General features: G+C 39.5%; 3 protein-coding genes across 11 annotated transcripts; all 3 read right to left on the reverse strand.

Annotated features, from left to right (window-relative positions):
- Positions 1–1410: 1410 nt before the first annotated feature.
- Positions 1411–6828, reverse strand: LOC110833122 (glucose dehydrogenase [FAD, quinone]). The gene is made up of 2 exons (XM_022070788.2): positions 6672–6828; positions 1411–3703 (listed from the first exon to the last, which is right to left on the reverse strand). The coding sequence occupies exon 2, from the start codon at positions 3633–3635 to the stop codon at positions 1731–1733; it is 1905 nt and encodes a 634-aa protein (XP_021926480.2). The 5' UTR covers positions 3636–3703; positions 6672–6828; the 3' UTR covers positions 1411–1730.
- A 4123-nt stretch (positions 6829–10951) lies between these two features.
- On the reverse strand, positions 10952–15800 carry LOC110833121 (glucose dehydrogenase [FAD, quinone]). 7 transcript variants are annotated; one of them, XM_087347678.1, is made up of 3 exons: positions 15653–15800; positions 15032–15241; positions 10952–13814 (listed from the first exon to the last, which is right to left on the reverse strand). In XM_087347678.1, the coding sequence occupies exon 3, from the start codon at positions 13798–13800 to the stop codon at positions 11896–11898; it is 1905 nt and encodes a 634-aa protein (XP_087203804.1). In that variant the 5' UTR covers positions 13801–13814; positions 15032–15241; positions 15653–15800; the 3' UTR covers positions 10952–11895. The 7 variants fall into 7 exon arrangements, with proteins under 7 accessions (XP_087203804.1, XP_087203808.1, XP_087203796.1 ...); XM_087347682.1 differs by having other exon boundaries at positions 15032–15112; positions 15653–15796; XM_087347670.1 differs by having other exon boundaries at positions 15032–15112; positions 15582–15794.
- A 3721-nt stretch (positions 15801–19521) lies between these two features.
- LOC147875225 (cytochrome P450 6j1-like) lies at positions 19522–25726 on the reverse strand. 3 transcript variants are annotated; one of them, XM_087347819.1, is made up of 6 exons: positions 24891–25719; positions 24314–24584; positions 23552–23676; positions 22565–22786; positions 21312–21575; positions 19522–19920 (listed from the first exon to the last, which is right to left on the reverse strand). In XM_087347819.1, exons 1-6 carry the CDS (start codon positions 25411–25413, stop codon positions 19757–19759), a joined length of 1569 nt encoding a protein of 522 aa, XP_087203945.1. In that variant the 5' UTR covers positions 25414–25719; the 3' UTR covers positions 19522–19756. The 3 variants fall into 3 exon arrangements, 2 of the variants coding, with proteins under 2 accessions (XP_087203945.1, XP_087203948.1); XR_015534914.1 differs by lacking the exon at positions 19522–19920 and having other exon boundaries at positions 21444–21575; positions 21973–22786; positions 24891–25725; XM_087347822.1 differs by lacking the exon at positions 19522–19920 and having other exon boundaries at positions 21559–21575; positions 22419–22786; positions 24891–25726.
- Between the last annotated feature and the right edge of the window lie 1293 nt (positions 25727–27019).

Consider the following 27019-nt stretch of genomic DNA (forward strand, 5'->3'; position numbering starts at 1 on the left):
TTGTACGACAGCATAGAGTGGGGTTGCTAGCAGGTATTGACGCATGGGGAAGATGACATGTGTATACAGAACTTGGGTCGGGAAGAGGGAAGGGAAGATATTACTTGGAAAACTTTGGCGTAGATGGGGATATTATTTAAATGAGAGGGCTGTGGGCTACATTAATCTGGCGTAGGATAAGGACCGGTGGCAGGCTCTTGTGAGCATTTTTGATTTCCGTAAGAGAAGTAAATATTTTAACCAGTTGAGCAAATATTTGCTTGTTAAGGAGGACTGCGCATTCAGAAGGATAATTCATTGCTTTCTTATAACGACATGGAAGAAGAAACTCACCTTAATAAAAAATAGCCCGGGGTCGGTTTCATGCTAGGCGTAAGCATGTGATGGTTTCTTAGTATTGAGAATATTAGTTTCAGATACGCACCGCTAGAAGCATTCGAATATATATATATATATATATAATATGTGGATTGAAATCAAAATGTCTTAGAGTACGACGAACGGTAATTGAAATGTTTTCTAGGGAACAAAAAAGAGAGTAAGGGGGAAGGGAGATTTTCAGATACTATCGTTTTACCCATCTGAAAATAATGTGAAAATACTATGCACACAACCGATATCCTTTTCAGTTATCTAAATATAAAATTATGTTTCTTACCCTAAAGGACGAACATGGATAAAGAGTGTCTGAAAACGGTGTTGAGGATAATATTAGTGTCCTAGTGAATTAAGATCCTAAAAATAATTACATAAAGAGGACCTTAATAGGATTTATTTTTCTCCAAGAATTATTAACATGACCAAACCAGGGAAGATGATATGGGTGGGAAGAGTAGCACGCACGGGGGATGAAAAGTACGCATGTATGAAGGGAGAAGATTACCAAGAAGGTTGAAGCATACACGCGAGAATAATTTCGAAACGGATATTAAAGAATTAATATACGAGTTTGTGGACTGGATTCAGTTTGCTCAGGAGAGGGTCCAATGACGGGGTTGCAAATACGGAAATGGTTTTCCGGAAATGAGTTTGAATGCAAGACGGCAGTAAATGTCTTGACCAGCTGCGTTAGTATTAAATGCTTAAAAATATTAAACCATACTGTTTTAGACCTGTGTATGAATACTGGAGTTTTAGAAATTACTGCAGAGCTTGACGTGAAGCCGAAAAGCCGCTCTCTGAGCGCTAGCACTTACACGTTCGACAACTTTTCAGAGAACCATGCTACCTTTACTTCTACCAGACAACCCTGAAGACTGGCATCTTCGTACTCACCACCGTGGGAAACTATTTATTTATGACATACTTAACGACGCTGCAATTGAGAATGTATATGTCATTTATAAGATGATTAATAATAGACGATTGAAGAGGACTGTATGTGTGTTAAACGTATTTAAAGTTGCGGCGTATCACAATAAGGAAGTTTAATGTGCATATAAGAACGAAGGTATAAAAAATTAGTGTCAAATATCTGGTAATACGGCGTTCATTTCTTTTCTGCTTTCAAGTAAAATTTTTACCATTTAGGTGTACATCATGAGCTACATAATTAACGGTCCTTCAACTATAACACAGGTTTAGTCTATAGAACTCACGTTTCAACTAGTATAATGCACATTGTCACATACCGTCGGGATGGCTGTCATTATCCTGATTCAAAACAGAGAACATATGAAACTCCTACCTTAGACGACTGTCGTACAAGACAGGTCTGATTGCTTCGTCTGTTATTTATGAAGCCACTCCTTCTTGATCGTGTCCGCTGCCTTCTCGCCGATCATAATAATAGCTGCATTCGTGTTGCCACTCACTATACTTGGCATTATGGACGCATCGGCCACTCTGATTCCTTTCACTCCATACACCTTTAATTCTGGGTCCACGACAGCGTCTGGGTCTGAACTTGGACCCATCTTACAAGTTCCAACAGGGTGATAGAGTGTTGTCCCTATCTGTCTTAAAGCACACTCCCAGTACTCTGAAGAGTCAAATTCAAGATTCTCACATGCTTCAAGAAATAACTTCTTTTGTTTTCCTTCTTTGGCCTTCATGACTTTGGTGTTCATTAAATGTTGTGCGAATTTGATGCCCTCTAACATTCTAGCCAAATCTGTTCCTTCAGGATCCGATAAATATCCAGCTAATATTTTTGGATGCTCCAGAGGATTTCCTGACTTAAGAAGAATTCTTCCTTTACTCTTTGGGCGAATGAGTGTAGGGATGATAAGAACCGTATCAGACAGACTGACGACTTCCTGCAGAGACTTAGTTGTCTCGTCATAAAAGCCGATGACATGTGAAAGCAGATTTACGGCGTTTGTATCATTAGCAAGTACCCCTATGAAATGGAATTGTAAATCTGGTCTCTCGTCGTCTGCTAATTTAGTTTTAATAAATCCCGTTACTGTTGTGCCAAGGTGTGTCGAGAGCGGGCCATCTCGACGGGTCAGATATTTGTAATAAATATCTAATAAGAGCGATGGTGACAGCTGGAGATTATCTGATTTTTTTAAGTTGAACAGAGCTCCTGGAAATATCAGATGATCTTGTAAATTCTCTCCAACCATTAGATTGTTTACGAGAGGTTGTATACCAATTTCTTTCAAATGTTCCTGTGGTCCAATACCGGATAACATTAATATCTGTGGAGAGTTTATTGAACCTGCTGATAAAATTACCTCATTCCTAAACTTTACAGAGAAGATTTTTCCGTCTTTCCCCCTTAGTTCAACACTATGAGCTGTTTTCGTCTGATCATTTATCAATATTCTGGTTACGTGGGCATATTTAGCAACGTGGAGGTTTTCTCTGAATTTTGCTGGACTCAAAAAGGCTTTAGCTGTGCTACACCTTGTCCCATTTCTCAAAGTGCCAAAAACATTGGCGAATCCAAGCTGATGTTTACCATTCAGGTCGTCAAGATTCTCATAACCCAATTCCTTTGCTGCCTGTAGAATGATTTCCCCGAATTCGGTTCTCTCGTATTCTTCCAAAGTTAACGGCCCTCCTCTGGCGTGGTATGTGTCCCCGTTTGAATCTTTTCGGAGCAGCTTCTCGGACGTCATATCTTGGGATTTCTTAAAATACGGAAGGACGTCTTCATAGCTCCACCCGTTGTTTCCAGCTTTAGACCACGCGTCGTAGTCCCCCTTCATCCCTCTGACATAAATCATGTAGTTCAGTACACTGCTTCCGCCAAGAACTTTGCCCCTTGGCCAGTAGCAACGTTTATCTCTAAATCCCTGGCACATACCTTCCTCGGGTTCGGTTTGGTACTGCCAGTCGATATCTGTTTTCTGTAAATATAAAGACAGGGAGGGAATGTCTGACGTCGGGGTTGGGTCTCCCCCCGCCTCCAGAAGCAGCACCTTCCAGTGTGGTACCTCACTGAGGCGACTGGCAACCACAGCACCCGCTGAACCGGCCCCTACCACGATGAAGTCGTACTCGTCGAGTAGGTGGGACGTCGCGTCATCTGGGTAATCGTCCGGGTTTCCCAGTTGGCGCTGGGACTCCATGAGTGTCGTGATGAGACTGGTGAAGAGAACGGTTCCGACACCAGAAACTCCTGAAGTTCCTGTGCAACTTGAAGCTGATGTCCAGTGGCTTCCTGCAGTACAAGCTTCCTCCATGATGTGGCGTCAGTCTGGAATTGCGTAGTTTGAACCCAGCCACGCTATGTATCGCTCAATGCTTTCACCTGTGTAACAGACAATATGAAATATTACGAATGGGATCTGTGTTTGCGAATCAGGATTTTACGTTGGTAATGATAATTTCAAACAGCTTCACCGTTTGAGACATGCAAATAGCTTCTAGTCATAAGACAATATTGTGATATATTTTGACAGTAGTTTTTCATATTGCAGTCAGACACACTGGTTACCTGTTGTGCCATTTCAATAACGGTTTTGAATGTCAAAAACGATGGATGATAGAGTAATATTAATATTGACTATTTCAAAAACAGAAAAAAATGTTTGCAGTATCTGGAAGAAACTAATCACTCAGACATTTAGATGTCATAAAGTTTTTTTAGGTAGATGTAAGGCAGCGACTACTATTCTCTAATTTCCAATTTTATATTATTCCAGCACATATTTTGTAATAACAGGGGTTGATATGACAAGGGTATTTACGTATATACAGATGATCACTGAATACCACATGTATTACGAAATTGCTGTGTGCAGAAAAATAGTACAAGGTACTGAGGTTTGAAATAAAGGTACTAAATATATCACGCAACTCTGTAGCTTAAAAATTGATGACCATACAAACTGCTTCGGCAGTAAGACCGAACGTCGCTTATTTCGAAACCGTTGTATAACAGAATATTTGTACTGACAGGAATGGAAAAGTGACCTTCATGTTTTGAGGAAAAGGTTTTTTCTTTGCTAGCGCAATTTCAAACCGCTCTGCCTTTTAGAAGCAAACAATACAATCTCAAAAAGGTGTTCCGTACCAGAACACATACAAATCCTCACGCGTTCCTTGTAACTTGTACTTAGATGTATTAAACCCGCATTGAGCGATAGTTCCGACTTTGGCAACCAGATCGTAGCACCTTAATGTCTACCTCACGATTTTCCTCATCTGCCATTTTGTTATCCCGCACGTAGGATATTTCAAATATGATTTTGAGGTCGTGCAGAATTTCCCAACCTTCATATAAAATTTCATCCACATACTGCAAGTGGTTTTCGTGTTGAATCGATTTGACGGACGGAAGGACTCATGATTCAAGTAGCCTGTATTTACTTAGGAAGCCAATTATCATTAGAGTCCACAGATAAATATTATCGTAGAATTCATAATTGCCGGAGGGTAACCAAAATAATTTGACGAAATGCCTTGTGGATCAAACACGAATCTTTTATTAACCGCCTGTTTGATATAAAAAATGTATTAGACTCGAAGCATTTGGGCAGATAGTTTCTTATCCGTAAGATAGCAATAGACGATATCGAAATTGTTATTTATATAACATGTTTCACAAAAAGCGATAATATTGCTATTGAATTTGTTGCAGTCTCGGCAGCCACCTAAAAATAGCTTCGATAAACGTGTGTAGAAACAAAAATGTAAACACTGACAAAAATGTTTTTCATTTGAGGTTCTCAAGTAGGTGAAGATGTCGATTTTTATTGGTCTTGGTCAGGGGTGGGAAACCTTTTCATGTTGGAAGTCCGCATTAATTTAGCTGTAATCAAATAAGGCCGCATTCTTGAAACTTCAATTAGATATACTTAAAAATGTACATTATTTTGTAAAAATCTAACTACTATGTGCTTAATAATTTCAAAAAATGAAAACTATTTGTTAATTTCAAAGTTAACTAATCTTTTAATGACTTTATTGGGTCTGCTTTTTGTTGGAAAGCATTTGAATGTTTGGTTACAGTATGGAGGTCTGCAGTTTAAATTGATCCTCTAGATGGGTATCCGTAATTTGTGACCTTAAGGGCGTCTTGAAAAATGTATTAATAAAAATAAAAGGATTTGTTCTGTAAAATTTGGATTCAGTCAAAAGGCCGCACTTAAGGACCTAGAAGGCCACATGTGGCCTCAAGGCCGCAGGTTCCCCATCCCTGGTCTGGGTTATGACACTGTATGGACTTTAATTTAGATACCAACGTTTCGAAGGAAATGCTGTCTTACTTTTTAGCACTGAAGATAGAGACAGTTAAGTTAGTGCTTTTCCTAAACGTTGATATCTGCTTGGACGTCAATACGACGTTGCAACCCAGAGGACAACATCGAAATCTTGAACACCGTGAGCCCCCAAATCCCGTCTGTATGAATGTTATCCCTAAGCGGAATTCGGTAAAATTTGGTACTAGAGTGTTTACATTAAGAGTGTTCTCGAATTTAAATTTAGTTTGTATCGGTCAAAAATAACCTTGCTTAATTCACATGGTCTCAATCTGAACTTGATATATTCATAAAATAAGTGCATCATACAGTTACTATAAAAATCTACAATTGTTGAACGATTTTTAAATAGGTTGTGTTAAATAATTAATACGCCACAAACAAAATAATGTATAGTTCTGTGCAATAATATCTATAGTGGGATTATATTTGCAGAATAGATTTGTAATTATAGTAAATTAACATGATGGTTAAGTGATCTACGCAAAATGGCAAAGAACGTGTTTAAAAAAGATTTTCAGGCGTGTATACGAGGACTCTTTTTCACTTTTATGAAACCATGCCAATATCTGAGTAGTTCATTTTAACATCAAGTAAATGCAATTAAATTTAAATTATTGTGGCAACGGATATTACAGGTATCGCAGTAACACGTGAATTCTTAACCAGGCATCGGATATCCGGACGAAGAAAGACAATTTGGAAATATAGGTGGCAGCTAGGCACCTACAAGTTTACCCGGTCCCATAACAAGGAAGATTGCAATACAAATTATCGCCGCTTGAAAACCTCGGATCTCATAAACTTAACCTCCTCTCCAATTATACGTAAGTGCAAAAAATACCGGAACGATGACAGTTGCTACTTCTAATGACACTCAGTCATTATCACAGAATTTTTGGAAAGGCTACAACACTATAATTCACTTCGTACATGATATAGAACTTTGTGTAGAATTTTTTTTAAATAATGAACCCCAATAACAATCAGCATGAATAGTTAAATGTTACGTACCTTAGTAACGTCTCACACGCACAGACTTCGCTTCGCGAAGTGATTCACTGGGCCGTCCCGTATTGTAACTGCGGAGTTACGACAGCTCGCCAGTCATCCAGCACATCATCGGCTTCTTACGTAATGCTCACATTCTTATCTGGCGCTTTCCTGTGTACATGTGCCACGGGAAATGTCAATCATTGCAGTCACTAAGGAGGCGGTGTCTTCTGTTATAGTGGTTGTTTCTTGTAGGTTTCGATCGAATACATTTTACGTTTTGTTATCGTAGGCTTTCGGACGAAAATTTAAATCTGTAATCTGTTCCTGAAAATATTCTAGCCTACTGACCGGCTTTTCAGACAAACGTGACGGGGCAAAAGTCGAACGAGTTTATTTGTGAGGGGGCGTAGTGCTTGTGTTAACCGTGTTTGCCCGGATAACAGTTTGAAGAACGAAGAATAAAATATCTTCTGTCTTACGTTTGTGGTTCAGTGGTACCTCTCACACTGGAATGCAGCAGAAGCGATCAGAAAAAGAAAATACGTCGTTAGACAGCTCTATCAAGGCGTTGTTAGAGATCCATCTGAGGCTTACGCTCGCGCAGAGCGTCAGAGTGGCTGAAGCTACATGGGCGATCAGCTGTAACAGCGATCCATCAGTCATGTGTGTGATGCGACACAAATGAAAAAGAATCCACACTGACACGCGAATAAATCTCTGATTAGTGTGACTAACCGTGAATCGGCGTTACTTTATGTGAAGCTTCTGGATTAATTTTTTATCTACACAATTTTATCTCGTTTCTGATAAGATATCAAAACCGCTGCGTCACTTAACTGCGAATACGAAGGTCTCTGATACTGGCATAAACTACGGCGAGAATGTTTCTCACTTTAATTCTAAGCGTGAATTCAGTTTTTTCTTAATGTATGAAAGTTCAGTAAAACGACGAGCTACGGAGATGGATAACCAAGGTTCTGCTTATGGAACGGAAGGAAATTTTTCTCTAGGCACAGCCCAGATGTTTATATAAACTTTTAGCTTGAATTCTTTCTTCGTGGTTTCGACGACCGGAGGGTGAAATGGAATCAGGGCTATTGTTCGTGTTAAATCGAGGCCACACACACCAGCAGCCTTTTTATTCTCTCGTAAGATACAAGGTCACCATTTGTCTTTAAGGAAAATTAATCTGCGGTCAAGAGCTCGGGAGTGAATAATGTATGGTAAAAAGAAACATAGACTTTCCAGTTGGGATGGGAATCGAACAGACTCTTGCCATTCACACAAGCATTTACAGAAACAGTCAGAGACTTTGAAAAAATTAGAATTATTATTGTCGTTGAGGTCTGTGGTTTTCACGGCGGTGAGGATGAATGCAGCATGTTCCTAAGAACGTCGGCATATAGTACGGTCTTGAAATTCTCATCTTCACAGAGACCATTCTACATGAAAATAATTGTCTTCTGGGTTGTTGTACCGTGTATTCTGGTAGACGTTTACCATGATCAGGCCGATCGCAGGCAGCAAGGACCTATGAAACGTCGGCCTATTTCTATCAGACTACACGGCGCAACAATCCAGAAGACAGCCATCTTAGTAGAAGTTCATTGATCGTTATGCAACATCCTCATTTTACTTTATGTTTCATAGATTTAATTATCGTCTTCAGCTCTTGTACTGAATCACCACATATCTGCTTTCTTCCCACAGACGAACTCTCAGTTTATAAATTCGGAATATTCCTTGTGACCATTCAATTACACATTTTATGGCAACTGTATGACAAAGCAGAGCGTGGGTCTGAAATTGTAGGTCTGATGCAGACAGTTGTAGGAAGTTCTAGGAAACATAAGTATAAATATTAACATGCAAATTTGATATCTTTCTTGTCACTAGCTGCTGTTTTGGTGTAGTTTTTATCTCTTTTATTTTGCTGTTGTTGACATGCAGAATTATTTTCAAGAACCAGATTCCCTGTGCCAATTATATGAGTTCAAGGTGATGTGACTGTCGGGCATTCAAGATATGCAAGTAAGTATCAGCTGGCGTGTTCGTGTTGGATACACAGGGCTTACGTAAAATTGTGTACATACACGGCTACAGAACGTGTGATGACGTATTATTTAATTTGGACTTCAAGTTTGTTTACAGGTACATTAGTCGCATAAATGACCATGTTAAAATAAACTTATATCGTATAAGAGAATCACAAGAAACCATATGCTAACATCATTAATAATGTAGGTATCTTGAAAGTCATCTTTATTTTTCAGTCGCTATCTTATTATTCTTTTACTGCGCTGGTATTCTCGAAATTCTATGCAATGTTTATATTTAGACTACACTTCAGATTAACCCTAAAACAATTACTGTTTTAATAAACGCTTAAGCTGTCTTCTTCTAACGAGAATTTACGCGTCCTCATAATGTTAATCCCTCACTGTAATGTCAAGAAATTATTTACATTATCAGGCAATAGTAGATTATTATTTTTAAGTACGTTTATTTTGAATCAGTTACACAAAATATTCCACTGAAATTTCCTGAGTTCTTGCAGGCCACGTGTTTATTCATTGATATACAAACAGTAAGTAAAGCATTTGAGAAGTGTGGAGAAGTCCATATATTTTTTAAAATTTGTCCAGCGAGACACATCTGCTTCAGTAAAAAAGAGTTTCAGAAATATTTGTATTTATAAAATAAGACATTCTCTCAGGTAACATCTCGTTGCTTCTCTCTAAAATCACGCGCCCCGTACCACACACTTTGAGGCTTTGAAAGAAGTTTTAGAAGCCCTTTCCATGTTGATGTATACACCTTTGTATGTAAATTTATTTCCATAGTAATCTGTTGTTTCATTTGTTGAGACCCAGAGATGGTTGATATTGTATTGTAGAAATGGCAAGGTTTACCCCTTTAACCCATCTCAAACGCCAAGTAAATCCAGTACAAGAAATAATGAAGATAATTAATTTAAGGGCGATATCTTGAAGGCAGCAAGGAATTTATTACGTTTTCACGAGGTTTGTAATTGCAATAAAGTGCTCCATGCCACCAGAATTACTAGTATTATGCCTGTTCCTAAGTTCTGTTGTTGTAAGACAACGTTTCTGTGGAAATGGACCTCTGACGGACACTTTGTCCGTCTCTCCGATTATTTATGAGTAAATATGAAGCAGCTGTGGAATGATATTGACAGGAAAACATTGAGGTACTGGGAGAGGTATCTATTCCAGTGCCAATTCGTCCACTACAAATCCAACAAGACTGCCTGGAGCGCAAAAACCTGTCTCCGAGGCAAGAAGCCAGCGATTATTCGATTGACCTACGACTTCAATGCCTACTTCTGGCTGCATATAAAAAACCTTCACCTCATCAAAGTCATTTGCTTCCATTTCCTCAATTACATTAAGGGCTTCACTTCTTGAACTTATCATGCATTCATATTTAGGAATGTACTAAGGATCTTAAGCAATATTCGTGCTAATGGGGCTGACCTGTATGATAGAAGTTTTACTGATAGTGGTTAAGGAAGGCCGAGAATTATAACCATACAAACATCCATTCCATTTTATAATTTCTATCTTTGATCTTTCAGTGGGTGTTTAACTTTAGATCACAATTTCAAAATGGCATGCAATACGAGGTGCGATCGGAAAGTTTCAAGACTGTATCAATAGAGGGCGAACCGGATGTAGTACGAGCTTCTGCCGCTAGGGGGTGCGACCTACATTTATAGTGAATCAGTGTGCCAGCCGGCATCATCGAATTAGCATTTGTTTCTTAGTTACGGGCGTTTTGGAAGTGCATTACACCGACCCTCCTGCGATTTCGAAATAGCGGATTTTCATGAACAAAGAGTGTGCATCAAACAGTGATTCCTTAAAATAATTACAATTAACTTCTTGGATGAAAATGGCTGTCTTCTGGGTTCTTGCACCGCGCAGTCTGGTAGAAGGTTACCGACGTTTAAGAGGTCATTGCTGCCTCCATTATCATGCGATGATAGTCCTGATGATGGAGACAGCAAGGACATCTGAAACGTCGGTAAACTTACCAGACTACGCGGTGCAACAATCCAGAAGACAACTATCTTCAGACTCACCACCGTGAAAACCTCAAATCATACATAATTTCCTGGATTTTAGATGGGAAATGTCTCTAAAATCTCTCTAGAACTACATACAGTGACATCAGCCGCTGTTGCTCCAGAATAATGATTTCAGAAAATTGGATCGGAATACTTGTGGGAGATGAAAGGTGTGGGTTTCACCTTTGTTAAAATGAGCTTGGCTGGATGACTTGTTACATTGGAGCTAATCAAACTTTGTTTATTCTGTTAGGATACAACGTCGCTGTTCATATCTAGGAACACTAACTCTATTATTTTCATATATTTTATAAAGCGCGTTGTAATATAATGTGCAGCTTATTTGCTCTGCTTCGAACTTTTAAAATGTGCTTCCTACTTGTTGATAATAATAATGTCGGCCGTCCACTATTCTGCTTCCCGTCTGTGATTAAACTCACGAACTAGCGTGCTTGCGTGTTTACGTAAGCCCGTAGCATATATCAGCAAATGCTGTTTTTTTAAAATTGGAGATCCAGCCCCACAGGGCAACAGCTTAGGGCCATCTTTGTTAATTTAAGGCAAAATATGCACAGTAAATAGATTCTCTTCAGTATTTTAATGAAAAGTACAATCTATGAGCTTATTGCACGTAAAACGCACGTTGAAGATGGTCTTATGAATCAAACCAGACCCTATCCATGTTCACAACGAGGCGTAAACCTAAAATATAACAAAAACTTCGTACACGGATGTACATTCGGTATGCAGCAAGTTATAGCTATTCTAATTTTATATTTTCCTTCGTCAACAGAGCTTGTTTGTTTTAATCCTGATACATTTTGATCGAAGGAATAACTAATCCTTTATTTGCAAAGCAAATAGAAGAAAAGTCATGAGTCGTAATGAAACTATTGTCCTAAATTTTCCCCGGACTTTAGGTCGATGGCGATAAAATTCTTGTCAACAAGGCCGTCTTTTGGGACGGAGGCTCTAAGCTCATCTAAACGTTCGATCAGTACGTATCAGTCACATAGGAAGATAGAATACAGGCATATTCATATAATTATCGCAGTGAGAACATAAGTTGCCACATAATTTCTTCCTCTTTCATGAAACCAGGGTCATTAAATATAAAATAGTATTCTTATGTGGGTCTGATTGCTTCGTCTGTTATTTATGAAGCCACTCCTTCTTGATCATGCCCGCTGCCTTCTCACCGATCATAATAATAGCTGCATTCGTGTTGCCACTCACTATACTTGGCATTATGGACGCATCGGCCACTCTGATTCCTTTCACTCCATACACCTTTAATTCTGGGTCCACGACAGCGCCTGGGTCTGAACTTGGACCCATCTTACAAGTTCCAACAGGGTGATAGAGTGTTGTCCCTATCTGTCTTAAAGCACACTCCCAGTACTCTGAAGAGTCAAATTCAAGATTCTCACATGCTTCAAGAAATAACTTCTTTTGTTTTGATTCTTTGGCCTTCATGACTTTGGTATTCATTAAATGTTGTGCGAATTTGATGCCCTCTAACATTCTAGCCAAATCTGTTCCTTCAGGATCCGATAAATATCCAGCGAATATTTTTGGATGCTCCAGAGGATTTCCTGACCTAAGAAGAATTCTTCCTTTACTCTTTGGGCGAATCAGTGTAGGGATGATAAGAAACACATCATAAAGGTTTAGAGTTTCTTGTAGAGATTTAGTTGTTTCGTTACAATAACCTATGACACTTGAAATCAAATTTACAGCGTTTGTATCATTGGCCGGAATTACTATAAAGTTGAATTGTAAATCTGGTCTCTCATCTGCCGCAAATCTGGTTTTAATGAACCCAGTTACTGTTGCCCCGAAGTGTGTAGACAGAGGACCACTGCGCCGGGAGAGATATTTGTAATAAGTATCTAAAGTCTGCAGGGGCGAGAGTCTATAGTTCTCACTAGCTTTTGTGGCGAACATAGCCCCGGTAAATATGAGGTGATCCTGCAGATTTTCGCCTACGTTTAGATTCTTTACGATAGGTTGTATACCAATTTCTTTCAAATGTTCCTGTGGTCCAATACCGGATAACATTAATATCTGTGGAGAGTTTATTGAACCTGCTGATAAAATTACCTCATTCATAAACTTTACAGAGAAGATTTTTCCGTCTTTCCCCCTTAGTTCAACACTATGAGCTGTTTTCGTCTGATCATTTATCAATATTCTGGTTACGTGGGCATATTTAGCAACGTGGAGGTTTTCTCTGAATTTTGCTGGACTCAAAAAGGCTTTAGCTGTGTTACACCTTGTCCCATTTCTCAAAGTGCCAAAAACATTGGCGAATCCAAGCTGATGTTTACCATTCAGGTCGTCAAGATTCTCATAACCCAATTCCTTTGCTGCCTGTAGAATGATTTCCCCGAATTCGGTTCTCTCGTATTCTTCCAAAGTTAACGGCCCTCCTCTGGCGTGGTATGTGTCCCCGTTTGAATCTTTTCGGAGCAGCGTCTCGGACGTCATATCTTGGGATTTCTTAAAATACGGAAGGACGTCTTCATAGCTCCACCCGTTGTTTCCAGCTTTAGACCACGCGTCGTAGTCCCCCTTCATCCCTCTGACATAAATCATGTAGTTCAGTACACTGCTTCCGCCAAGAACTTTGCCCCTTGGCCAGTAGCAACGTTTATCTCTAAATCCCTGGCACATACCTTCCTCGGGTTCGGTTTGGTACTGCCAGTCGATATCTGTTTTCTGTAAATATAAAGACAGGGAGGGAATGTCTGACGTCGGGGTTGGGTCTCCCCCCGCCTCCAGAAGCAGCACCTTCCAGTGTGGTACCTCACTGAGGCGACTGGCAACCACAGCACCCGCTGAACCGGCCCCTACCACGATGAAGTCGTACTCGTCGAGTAGGTGGGACGTCGCGTCATCTGGGTAATCGTCCGGGTTTCCCAGTTGGCGCTGGGACTCCATGAGTGTCGTGATGAGACTGGTGAAGAGGACGGTTCCGACACCAGAAACTCCTGAAGTTCCTGTGCAACTTGAAGCTGATGTCCAGTGGCTTCCTGCAGTACAAGCTTCCTCCATGATGTGGCGTCAGTCTGGAATTGCATAATTTGTTGTAAATATGCATTCTGGGTTAAAGACTAAAAATAAACTGCTCTAATGCAAGTTTAAAGACATGCCCTTGATGACGGAAAATTGTAGTTAGCCACCATGCAAACCTGAGGAAATTATGAATTGGTAAATCAGATGCATAATGATGTTCGAAGATAGATATAGGTTATTCGTGATAGGATTGTAACATACGATTTAGGAATGGGCGTGTTTGAGACAAGTTTTCATCACGGCAACTGAGTTCGGAACACGACGTAATCTCTTGCTTGTGGCTTTCGGTTTGCAGAAAGTTATAAAAGTAAAAGTAAAGTTTGTCCCACTATACGCCATGTAGGCGTTTGGGGTGAGAGGAGGTATAGCTCCTCTCTTCCTTGACCTCGGCACTAGATGGGGGTGAGTGGTCAGCATCACGCCCCGGCCGGCTTTACCCCCGGGAAAGGACCCCGGTACCCATTGTAGAGGAGGCTGTTTGGGCCCCAGAGCCGGTCTGGACGCAGAGGCTAGAGAAAAAGATCCTCTGCCCCCGTCGGGGATCGAACCCCGGTCGTCCAGCCCGTAGCTAGTCACTATACTGACTGAGCTATCCCGGCTCATTTGCAGAAAGGTAACCTCATAATATCATAACAGGCAATGAAATGCTGCCGGACCCCGTTACAGCGCCTCTCTTTTTCCGCAACAGATCTCGGCGTTAAGCGGGATTGGCGGTGAATTGAAATCTCTGAATGTATTTCTATTTATCCGTGTCATGTGCTGTGCGATGTACTGTAATTACGAAGTTGAAGGTAAAAGAATAGCAAAATTGAGGCTCATTTATGTGTAATTTGCAGTACTATATTAGTGTAATAAGCTTAATACACACCATTTCTTGTGCACACAACTTGTTACACCCATCTACTTTCACTTGTTCCTTAATAATTCCGCTGTTTGTCGTGTATAAATTAATGATGCATCCATAAGGTTTTCAGGCATTGCACCCTTCAACAATTTCACACCTCAGCGTACTAATTTTTCCCATTCCTTTTTTGTTTACTAAGAACGTCTCCAGCTCAGCGACGTCTGATAGATGAGCTTACCCTTAGATGGGAGATGTAGTTGACACTATTTTTCTACCTCACGCTAAGATATTTTTCTTTCCAGCAACACTTTGCCACTATCCCTTGATTCATATCACACAAATGAAAATGATTGTGTTCATGCGCACCTGTGTCTGTGTGTTGTTCTTAACTTCCTTACTGGCGATTGTATCCAAATTGAGCTGTGCCCATGTACTCTACGTCATGTACTGGAAGAAAATTCACATATGAGCCTTCGCTACGGAAGAGTCCACTAGTCTTGTAAGACAACAAAGAATGGGCTCATCTATAACTGTTATACCGCAATTCATGGAATTTTCCAGTACCGGATTCATTTACTGTAAGTGAAAGAGAAATGTCTCAAATTATACCAATGATCAAAATCAATAAACCAAGTCGATTCCCGAGACAATAAAGATTGATTTTACCTGAACATATTTCATTTCGCAATACACAAATGACGTACGGTTTCACGAAAATATATGTGTAGCTGTTAGAAAGTCACATATGTGGCGCTGTATCGGATAGGATTTTAACGCTTAATTGTACACTTGTATTACCACATATTCTTGCGGTTGGCGTCTGATTTCCATATAGGTTCACACGGCGTCATAATTCAAAAACTTAATTTTAAAAGGTGTTTTAGCACTGGCAGAGAGCAATGGAACATGCACGTACTTGAAGAATCCTGCTTTGAAGGGCGTTCACATGCTTAGTGTCGATAATTCTTTGTTCAGCCTCGTATTTACCTGCACTCTCCAGAGTTACCTTTCTCAGACCCACGAGCTCTGTAAGCAGGTACTCTCTGGGCTCGATACCAATACACTGACTACGGAGCCTCTGTCACAGTCTTTCAGATATGAGCGTCGTGCTTAATTGCAAAGAACTTATTACATTGTGCAACTCATTCGCATACGAAGTTGCTTGGTTGGGTGTGGATAAAATGTTAGTTGGTCTGCTGTGTCATCATATGAACCGGTCGATTATACAAATTGCCTTGTGAATGTGACAGAATATATACATTTCATTACAGAAATGTTTCCCAAGCTGTGTTACACAAAACAACAAATTCTGCTCGATGGTGTTTGGGGTTCTGTGAGAAATGTTCAAATATGATGGTGTCTCTAAATGTTGCAGTGACATTTGATAAACAAAATGCTTGTTGGAATAGTGTAGGGCAGATTAAATAATTGGAATGTACAATACTCTGAGAGCAGGATTCAACCTCTTCCCTCCCCCCAAGCTGAGTGAAATTGTAATTATATTCGAAGAATTCAACTTTTCTTTCCAGTATTTAAACCATTCCAACAGTTAATACGCAGTGTCCACGTGTCTTAGTTTTTCGTGTGTTGGTATAATTGCATTTTACAGAAAATTCTGGAGATCGCGACTTGGGAATTTGACATACGTATCCAATAATAAGTTCAGAAGGAAGTGTAAGTTGCACATCATCAGCAAATATTGAACATATTATTAGATTAATGAATTCCAAATCAGCCGCCCGTAGATAAGACGAGTTTTAAGCGTAGCGCGTCAGACTTCGACGTAGGCAAAATCGAAGATTGTTGTCGTTCTGAGTGATGACGGTGCATGTACTTACAGCAGAGTACCAACGTTTCTTCTGGGTTGTTGCGCCATCTTCAGGGCGATGACGAGATCATCTTCCTGACTATGGAGGTAGCAAGGACCTCTGAAACGTCGATAAACCTTTACCAGACTACACGTCGCAACAAACCAGAAGACGGCTATCTTCAGACTCACCGCCGTGAAAACCTCAAAACCTACAACATATCGTCGATTTTCGACATCTTCATTGTCGTGGGGGCCTCAAATCTCGGGAAGGCTGTTTTTTAAAATTGTATTATAGCGACGAAATGTATCTGTGGCTGAAAGAAGGAAATTTAAAGCGGGGAAAATCTTTCAGATGGTACAGTAACAAGCACTGATAAGAACAAGAAAATGATCACGATTCTTCTAAGTACGGAGGCAGTCAAAGGCAACATTTCTACATAGGAAGAGGGGGAAAAGTGCTTCTTACTTTCGTTGATAAGTACCGGCATATTTTATGGGTCATAAATTTGCATTACCTGTTGAGTGCAAAGTGGCTACTGAGATTTGCATATCTTGCAGATATTTTTACAAAATTAAATTAACTGGTTTGTCACTCGTTTGAAGTTGTAACAGTTTTCAAATGAAGAAATATATTTTTCCGTCTCTGTCACGGAAGTTACCATTTTGGACCTCATTCGTAGAAGAAGGAATCTTTTCCTCTACTCCTTATAGTGGATTTCCCGTTAAGATCTTTTGTTACCCGTGGTTATAATTGCAGTGCAATTTTATAGCCAATTGAATAAAAATTTCCTTGGATAATATCCATCGTCTAGTAAATATAAAACGTAAAACGACGTTTCGGAGATGGGACTCTATCTCCGTCTTCAGGTTCCTACACAGTTGGGCCCGCTAGATAGAGCTATTCCCTATCTCCGGATTAGCTCTATCTAGTGGGCCCAACTGTGTAGGAACCTGAAGCCGGATATAGAGTCCCATCTCCGAAACGTCGTTTTAAGTTTTATATTTACTAGACGATGGATAATATCCAAGGAAATTTTTATTCAATTGACTCTTCACCATCGTCAAGAAGTTTTAGATTTGATATACAATTTTATAGCGCCTACATTATTTGAACTTTAATCTCTTAAAATATTTTCGTTCTACGAAATTCTTCAATACTTAGTGAGGCTTGAGGTTCTAACGGCAGCGAATTTGAAGATAGCTTTCCTCGGGATCTTAAGATACAGGTTGACGTAGTACAACTGATACATGACTTTCCCACTAACGACATTAGGAACCTGCAGTCGAAGTCATCTTTGAAGATGGAGACAGCGTGTTTTTCCAGAACGTATACATCTGTATACTGGAATTTAAAGGTGTACATATCGAAATTTATATAAAATCTGGTATAGGCTACGATTATCAAAGATAATATAGAATCGTTACGATGTAGGAAGTCGCTTGGCATGACATTTAGTTTAACTTACACTTGCCTTAGCATTTCTGTTGTTGTGTGTTGGAGTTAATGGAGGACGTGTGGGCGGGGAGTGTGGCCTTCAGTGGGAATGCTGCAGTGGGTGTTACACGAAACGGTGCGTTATATAAGTGTATGTGTCTCATAAAATATGTATTTTATTAAAACCTTCGTAGCTAATAGTCGCTGAGCTAGATAATACCTTCCCTGCCTTTGTAAGAATATAATATTTATCAGCCACTTTTATGCCATTTCACGTGCATGACAACAGGATTAAATAACCTTGTTTTGTGTTTACTTTTTTATAAATAATGCACACACACACACACACACACAGACTCGACGATCTTTTGTAAAATTACGATGCCATTACACATTTGAATAAAATACCAATTAAGTTACTGTGTCATTTGAGCTGAGTCGTTCCGAATATATAAATTGTCTGAATCAACTAATTACTGATTCATTTATAATTTTTTTATGTTATATAATATATGTTACCGTTCCTGTCGTATTTTCGTTTTTAAACTGAAATTCATGGCCAAGTTCTTGGAAGACAGCTTTCTCGACAGGTTTATAATATTAATTCGTCCTGAAGTCCGGTCGAAAACTGTATCTCGGTAACATTATGCCAGGAATTGAATGCGTAAAACCATAGATTTTATGTAGTTGTGTCACTTACAGCGTGAATGTTTGATTATGACTTTTCCGCTAAATGGCGCAGCGGCCTTGAAGTCTGTCTCGCTGATAAGTAATGTCAAGAACCTATATCAATTATGTTTAATTCTTTCATAACGTCGCAGTATAGTGGTTGGTATTACTGTTTTATATTCTGTGACTCCTCGTTTCGATTCTGGATCAGATGGCCTGCTATTCTGACTGCATTCATCGTGGTTTTCCTCAACACCACCATAGTAATAATGTTGTGGAAATGTGGATTGTGTTGTACTCGGCTTATGATGTGTAGTGTTGTAGGTGGTTAAAATGCTTTTCCCTGAAAATAGAGGAGTTATTCTCCTCTGAAAAGTTTGTAATCGCAGCTTTACAACACTGTTTTGTTATTTGAAAGAGAGGCCGTGTGGATGTTATACTTGTACAACCACACACTGAAGACAATGCCTGAAGGCTGAGGAGAGGGACTTTTTGGGGCCGAAATACGTGCTCTGAAGGTTTCGTACGGTAGTGAAAATGTCGATGGACTTCAGAGTTGTGACGCCGTGTGCACTAGTAGGTAGGTATAAACGATTCGGAGGAACATACCTTATTTTTTCCGGATTGTTTTTATCATCCTAGAAGACCACACGACATCACAATTCAGAAGACCGACATCGGTATAGAAGCTCTTTCTTTAACGCTGAAGAAAACTGTCCAGAAGGAGCGAGGGTCAAGTGGCGAGCTATTGTGAGCGCTGTAATGAACGTCCGAATTTCATGACAGGCAGGTTTTTTTTTTGGCTTGTTGAGAGATTGTCAGCTTTTCAGAAAGGGACTCTACCTTGTGGTGTAAACTATCCGCTGGGTGTATCTTACAAGTAATTCTATCATGAGACGCTAAGTAGTCTGTGTTACTGACAGCGTCGTTAAAAATCACAAATAAATGAAAAAACTTTTTATTTTCATATATGCATACATGGATAGAAACATACATGAACACGACACAAATGTATTGCACAATGGATGTCGGGGTAGTTCAACAAAGAAGCAGATTTCGTAGTTCCTGAACGTTAGCCCATTAATTACAGTCGATTTATATGCTAATCATATGCAGCGATATAAGCTTATATGTGCAGTAAAAAGTAACAAGAACCACAATTCTTTCCTTCTCGGACTTACACGCGTGTCAAGGAGAGCGGAATCTTCCCAATCGAATGGAACAGGAAACATTTTGGATCAAAGACTATAGGCACAGGAGTGTCTTTGCAGGGCGCTACATCGTAACTGGAGAGTACGTGTATCAATCCGATCTTGACCTGTATCAGCCCGAACCGCATTCCTGTGAACAGAACCACAAGCTCAGCTGAGGAACAGAGTTGAATCTAATAGGCATGAAGAAAGCCAGGAATTTGCTATATTACAGAGAAGACCTTTCCTTTTTGATTTATCGTGGTCATTTAGTGTTGGTGGGTTAGTGAAGCATAGGGCTGTCTCTACGATGGGTTAGACGCGTGGGTAAAACGGAGGGGAAGGCAAATGCAATAATTGTTTGATTAGCAAACCTGTTTGTAACGTCTCCTCGAAAGACTGAATTAAAGGTGTTGAGATAACATTCAAACGTTTCTTAAAGATGTATTTCGTAACAGACTGAAGTCGATGAAATCGGTTTAAGTCAGTGACCAGTGACGGGCTCTGGTTGAGTGAAGGTAAAACTAGTAGGATCTGAGGTTTTGACGGCGGTGAGTTTGAAGATGGCTGTCTTCTGGGTTGTTGTGACGTGTAGTCTGGTAGAAATTTACTGACGTTTCAGGAGCCCATGCTACCTCCATCATCAGGACGATCACCCTCGCGCTGATGATGGAGGTAGCATAGCCCTCTGAAACGTAGGTGGACATCCACCAGACAACACGGCACAAGAACCCAGAAGACAGCCATCTTCAAGGTAACACTTGTGCACCTCTGCCAGAATATTAGGGTAAACTACTAGGTAAATAATTTGCAGTAAGTTATAAAGATATTAGTTTTCGTACAGTTTAATGTTATCACCAGGAAATTCCCTTGAAATTTAATAGAGTTCTGTTAAACGATACATAAACTTCTCATTGTTCACACAAGGAATAAACTTTATGCATAAGGTATACATCCATTATCGCATTTAGCTTGGCTTGGCCGGACGAACTTCTGGTAGTACAGAGAGAGAGATTTTGCGGGTTGTCCGTTTACTTAGGAAAGGCGAATTTATATTGGCTTAGTGGTTGCAGCACACCGTCCTAATTATCCATGCATTCCGACATCACGCACGGCAATGAAATAATTAGGGACGTATTTATCCCATCAGTAGTATGATAACTCCTGCTGTATTTTCACTAAACGGAACCTACAAACTGTTATTCTTTGACCGTGTTTAAAATGTGTAAGAATTTGTTTATTAACCTTACAATATACAAAGTTTTATATATAATGAAAATAAATATTGTCCATTGAGGATAACGTATTTATCATTTTTACATAAACATATTTTATTACAAAACTCTGAAGCCGGAAATCATTTTCGGGTCTAAAAATCTACAAAGCCATGCAGAGGTTTTGTACTCAAAATGTATACCCATTATTTATGGAAGTGGTAATATTGTAACACTTAGCATTTATCATAGGCATATTATAATATTCACGTACTTTCAACTTCTTATTATTAGTGATAATGTTGAATCCATGTGTGTTCGCACTTACCGATGCAAATACGAGGACCTTCCCCAAACGGGAAGTATGTGTAGCTGGGTCGATTCTGCTTATTATCCTCTGTGAATCGTTCGGAATCGAATTTCTCTGGTTCTGGGAAGTACTTCGGGTCATTCTGAATACCCAGTACCGGTATGTAAATTGCGATTCCGTTTGGTAGTATTACTGTTCCCTTTTCCGAAGGGGAAGGAAGTTTGTAGTCACTGAGGCACGTCCGATCCAAGAATGTAACTACCGGGTACTTCCTCAGTGTCTCTGAAAGAAGAGAGTGAAAGCCAGGGTATTGAAGAAAGGACGAACAGAGACAGGTAATTCAACACAAAACAAGAGATGAAATGTGTAGCTGGTGTTCATAATTGAAAACATAATAAAATATATAGTATTGATAAATCAAAACGTAAGAATTTATTTAGTGCTCAAAAAAATTGGTTATCAAACATTTAACAATGGATAAAGTGTTAAAAAGCCACTGATAATTAAAGAAAGCCTTCCGAAGGAAATCCGGTATATTTGGTAAAATCTTTCATTTGTGACTGTGAAACACCGCAAAAGTCCATTTAATATTTTTAACAACATAAACACAGTTTCCCATTGAAATATTATTTTGTTTATATAGTTTACAAGGCTGACACTCGAATGTAAATATACCTACCTGTATCCTACCTATCGTAATGGTTTATGGATTCACGCTTTCCTGTTGTTTTGTCTGTGCAGAACAAATTCGACACGATACATTTTGGAACATTTAATGAACAGGCTTCTTACGTAGCTGCAGACAATATGTCATTGCTGCACCGGAGGACAAGATCTCTTCCGTATTTGCGAGCGGTGCTACAATTTTTCATGCTCTTTCGAGCTTCTAGTTAAAAATAATTTCAGCTGAATTAATTTGTTGCCTTATGATAGTTAGAGACTAAACAGTTGATATAGTCGTCCAGTAAGCCCGGATAAATTAAGTCTCCAGAAACAATCATAGGAAGAAAACCTGAATTGTCAATGTTGTTTTCCCGGTTTTTCATCAGGGCTCACGAAAACCTGCGTCACATCTCAGAACATATTCAGTGTCGTTTCAACATCAGATCTCACGAAAAATATTACCCCTGTGTGATATAAGGTTTATCAGGAGCTGGATGTCTGGAATGTGGTCTTCTGGCTTGTGATGTGCAGTCTTATTCCATCCTGGAGATAGAACATTACCGACAAGGTTACAGTCCACAAAACATAACTGATTTCAGTTCTCTCACCCGATACCACCATGTCGAGATAAGACATCTCATTGACGCTGTCGTATGTTAGCTCTCCCAGGTATTTTTCTGTCACCTGCATGATCTCCGCTCTCAGTCTGCGCTGTATGTCGGGATGGAAAGCAAGCTCGTACAAAGCGTAGCTCAGTGTAGTGCCAGCTGTTTCAAAACCCCCCACAATAATGACGAAAGCTTGGGCCACAAATTCGTCTCCGTCTATTTCTGAAAAAATAAAATAGAAATTGAGTGTCAGATCTTTGTGCTCACTTGTGCTGAATTGTCGTTTTCATGTTTTCATGTTTCAAAGCTGGTGCTTATTTTTGTTCTTATATGTTAGGTGTCTCGATTAAGCTAACATAGCTAAATATTTCCATAAAGCAGATCTCTTAGGTCCAATATCTTCTTTCGAAACCAGAAGTGTCATTGCCATGTTATAAAGATCCCTGTGCATCGTCTGATCCTGTATAGGTTCAAGCGAATTCACACCATTCTCTCCGAATTCCTTAAAATCCATTTTAATGTTATCGTCCCATATAACCCAAAGTATGGCAACTTGTCTTTCTTCGTCAGTGCTATGACGACATTCCTCAGCAACACAGGAAAATCGTCCGAAAATTACGAAACAGAAACAATGTTGAAGGAGTGGGTAAACATTTTCTGTTAACTAAATGTCATTACATAAGAAAGAGTTGGAAGGTAACGTTTATAGCATATTACATGGAGACGCCTTTCACTCAAATCGACGACTGAGACGTACTTGAGATGTAGTTTATAGTTGGATATCATTCATTTACTTAGCATTAGCCATCACGTAAAACGTCTGTAATTCTGATTTAAGGTTTTCACAGCGGTGAATATGACGATTTCTGTCGTCTGAGTTGTTGCGCCGTTGCAGAATGACCTCTGAAACGTTGGTAAACATCCACAATATTACAAGGCGCAACAACCCAGAAGACAGAAATATCGTCTGTAATTCTGTTAACTTACCGAAAGTCGAGCCCTCATTTCGACCGTCTCGAGATGTCTTTCCTTCTTTGACACTTCGTTTTCCCCTACTTCTCAACTCCATCATGGAATCCAGAAAGTCATTTCGTATGACTTTATGTTTCTCCCTACGACAAATGTAAGAGCCAGTAACACCAACTGAAACGCCCTTATGTGAACAATAGAGCATTATAGTCGATAATCCTTTCTATTACTGGGTTCTGGATTTCTGTTCTACCTCTAGTGAATCGAACACAAGACATTGTTTCGGAAAATTCAAAGGGTACAATCAGCGTTTCCTTGTTTCTTATTAATGTATTCTTGAATTAAATTTTTATTGTAAGGAAATTAAAAATCTTCTTTGCTGGAAAATACCACACAGAAATACCTTGCGGGGGGTGGGGTGGGGGTAGGAGTAGAAGTTAAGTGCATTCTTAAATTCATACTAGATAACAAATAGGTGGGCATATTTTTCTCTAGCCACTTTATTTCCGCGGATGTACTTCCATTTTTTCTTTGTCACAAGAGGCTGTGTGGACCCCAGATTCATTCTGGACAGGGAGTATAAAATTATATTTCCTCCTGCAGAAATTCTTTTATGTGTGTTCCTATGTACTTTTCGTCAATTAATTTTCTACATTCAGATGCACAAACAAAGCAGAGAAGGTGAAATTTTAGTTTATGTTTGAACCATGTTTATGTAATTTAATGATAAATATTTGTTATTTTGCACTTTCTTAAAAGCAAGGAGCATGTGTTCTTCACCTGTACTCCACAGTTTCCCACACAGTCCTGATATAATCGGTTGTGTCGTCATCCAGTACCTTAAGATTCAATCTCTTATTAAGATTGGGCGCAAGGAACCCCAACAGTGCTGCCAATCCCTTCATAAATGTGAAATCAACCGCTTTGCGCATGTATCGTCTGAACTCGGCGTCGGGATTCTTGATTGAGTTGCTGTCGATGCCGATGGCGCAAGACGCTATGACGTCGGTCGTGAACCTGGTCATCGTCTCTTTCACATCCACTGGGGTTCCTGTGAACGTTCCAAGATAAAGAAGTTGCTACAAATGAATGTAGTGTTTATGACAAGTTAATTGAAGACTGTTGTCAATTTCTCTTCGCCACCTGACAAAACGGACTCGTCTCAGTCGAGACTGAGTCAGTAATTTTGCATGTAATAAAACGTATAATTAATGTGACATTTTACACACCAGTTTCAGTCGTCGATCGAAATTAATTGTTTTAACCTTCGCTAAAGGAACGTGGGAACTAAAAATTTGTATTTCCAACAAGAGTATATAGGACGCCACTTTGAACTGTGTAATTTGTGATCACTTACCGTCAGCCGTGACCTTGTCTAGGTACATCGCCAGGTCTCTACCACAGATTTCCACAAGGTAGAACATCATCCTAATCTTTGCCGCTGTAAATACCGGGGTCAAGTTCAGTCTGACATGGCGCCAGCTTTGTCCTCTTAAAGAAGGCAACATGTTTCCATACAATGGATCCAGTTTTTTGTCGAAAGCGAGAACATGGTCAATGAAGTTCTGCGCATCCTTTACCAGAATATTCTTCACCAAGTCCAGGTCACGAATCAGCAAGCTCGGCTGGTCGAACCCGAAGATGCCCACAAACGGCTTGTCACTGTGTTCGTTGTAGATTCTCTGTAGACTCTGCCCTATATTCTTATTCAGAAGCACCATTTCCTTCAGATTGCCTAGAAACGGCAGGGGTTTTGCGTAAGGGATGCCGAGTTTATTCCAGAAATCGAAGTTTCGAGTGAAATACAAGTACAAGAGAATAAGGAAAATCAATACAGGCGTTATGAGGATCAATGTTACCGACTCGAATATCAGCGCCATTATTGAACAGAAAGACAGAAATTTATTATGACAATTATTTTTCAAATTGAAGATTTAAGATTAAATTTTCAGTCATAAAATGATAAAAAAAATATGTCCTAGGTTATCAAATTCGGTTAGTGATCTGAACGTCCTCCTCTTTTCCGTATGAATATATGTTTTATTATTATTTTAATACTTTATACACGAGTATATTTGAAAACAATTCTGCGAAAACACTTTCAAATGTAACACAACTGAATAGAATACCACCAAATCTATTTTCATCTGTCTACCGTGGAAGCAGTAAGACGACTGGAAAGTTTATATAATGATTCTGTGTGGGAATGAAACGACATGGTTGCAAATTATTTCGCAGCAAGCAACTCGACCTTCAAAACATGTACGGATATAAAGGGTCCAGGTCGCAAATAAAATTTTAAACGGGTTTCTTGTCTATGGTCCTACCAGATGGCTGAAGTGTCTCCGCGTGTAGGCTGTTCATCGCAGTCCGCAGGGTATTATAGCAATAATTAAATTTGCGCTTTCTTATGGAAAAATTACCATTTTACAAGTACCAACATTTCTTCCCGTCTTGTTTCATCTTACCATCAAAATAGTTAATGCTGTTAGGTACTCCCTTACCTAACATTTCATCGAAAATAGTGAAGTGACTGGTGAAGTGCCAATGGCCAGCAGATGAATCCTGATGAAAGGATCAGTTAAACGCTCAGAGTTTTTAAAATCGCACACTCGTACCCTCAAACTGGGCAGAAACGCAGATCATCTGCGGTTGATTTTTTGTGATAATTAAAACTGTATCGTGGTGTAACAGCTCAAGAGCCTAAGCTGACTAGCTGGCTGCTGGCCTCACGTTCACATGCCTAAGCAGAGGTGGACGAACATCCAACCAGATATAGGATGACGTGTGGTCAGCACAACGAACCCCTAGCCATTGCTATTTTTCCTGACCGGATTACGCTACTCATTGTAGCTCCCCAATTTCCTCACGATGCTGGGTTCTCACCGGTACCATAATCCTTATTGTTTATTGTGAGTTGTGATGTTTCTTCAATTCTAACTCAATATAAGGTAGTAATTACGGTATGTGTTAATGGTAACTTTCAGAATTATTTCTACTATAGTTGGAGAAATAAATTATTGATAGGAATTGGAAATGGTTGTATGTGAACGGAAGAAAGAAAGCAGTACAAATTTTGAAGCTCTTCATTATGCAGTTTTCTCCATGCCCCGCCATCTCTTCTAGGCCCAAATGGGGTTCTATTAATGGACGGGAAATGTCTTAGGTAACTGACAGCTAGTAGCTTTTGAAGAAGAAATATACCATATTTTTCGTTATCCAATTGAATTCTTTTGTATTTTAGTTTACCAATGATAAAATACTAGCACCGTGAAGACACTGATAAAACAATAAGTTCAGATGTTATTGTTGTTTACAACATTCCTTCATAAAAATTAGTTTGAGTCCACAATGTGTTTCAGAATTAAGAGATCCTCTGGAATTTGTGGTTGGAATTTCTCTTCTGCATTCGGGAAGAACCAGGTTCAAATCCTGGCATGAAGACCTTCTATCCTGACTCAAGTTATACTTTTTTATTTTATATAC

The sequence above is a fragment of the Zootermopsis nevadensis genome, unplaced genomic scaffold, assembly GCF_977971745.1.
Source record: "Zootermopsis nevadensis isolate Lab colony 2312 unplaced genomic scaffold, Znev_1.0 Znev_ptg000001l, whole genome shotgun sequence".
Taxonomy (NCBI): domain Eukaryota; kingdom Metazoa; phylum Arthropoda; class Insecta; order Blattodea; family Termopsidae; genus Zootermopsis; species Zootermopsis nevadensis.

Excerpts from the sequence above, each read along its gene's own strand:
- LOC147875225 (XM_087347819.1), bottom strand. The coding sequence starts at position 25,413 with ATGGCGCTGATATTCGAGTCGGTAACATTGATCCTCATAACGCCTGTA. Across the intron at positions 23,677-24,313 it reads TGGGAAACTGTGGAGTACAG|GGAGAAACATAAAGTCATAC; the intron begins GTGAAGAACACA and ends CATTTGTCGTAG. Across the intron at positions 19,921-21,311 it reads AGGTCCTCGTATTTGCATCG|GAATGCGGTTCGGGCTGATA; the intron begins GTAAGTGCGAAC and ends TTCTGTTCACAG.
- LOC110833122 (XM_022070788.2), bottom strand. The coding sequence starts at position 3,635 with ATGGAGGAAGCTTGTACTGCAGGAAGCCACTGGACATCAGCTTCAAGT.
- LOC110833121 (XM_087347678.1), bottom strand. The coding sequence starts at position 13,800 with ATGGAGGAAGCTTGTACTGCAGGAAGCCACTGGACATCAGCTTCAAGT.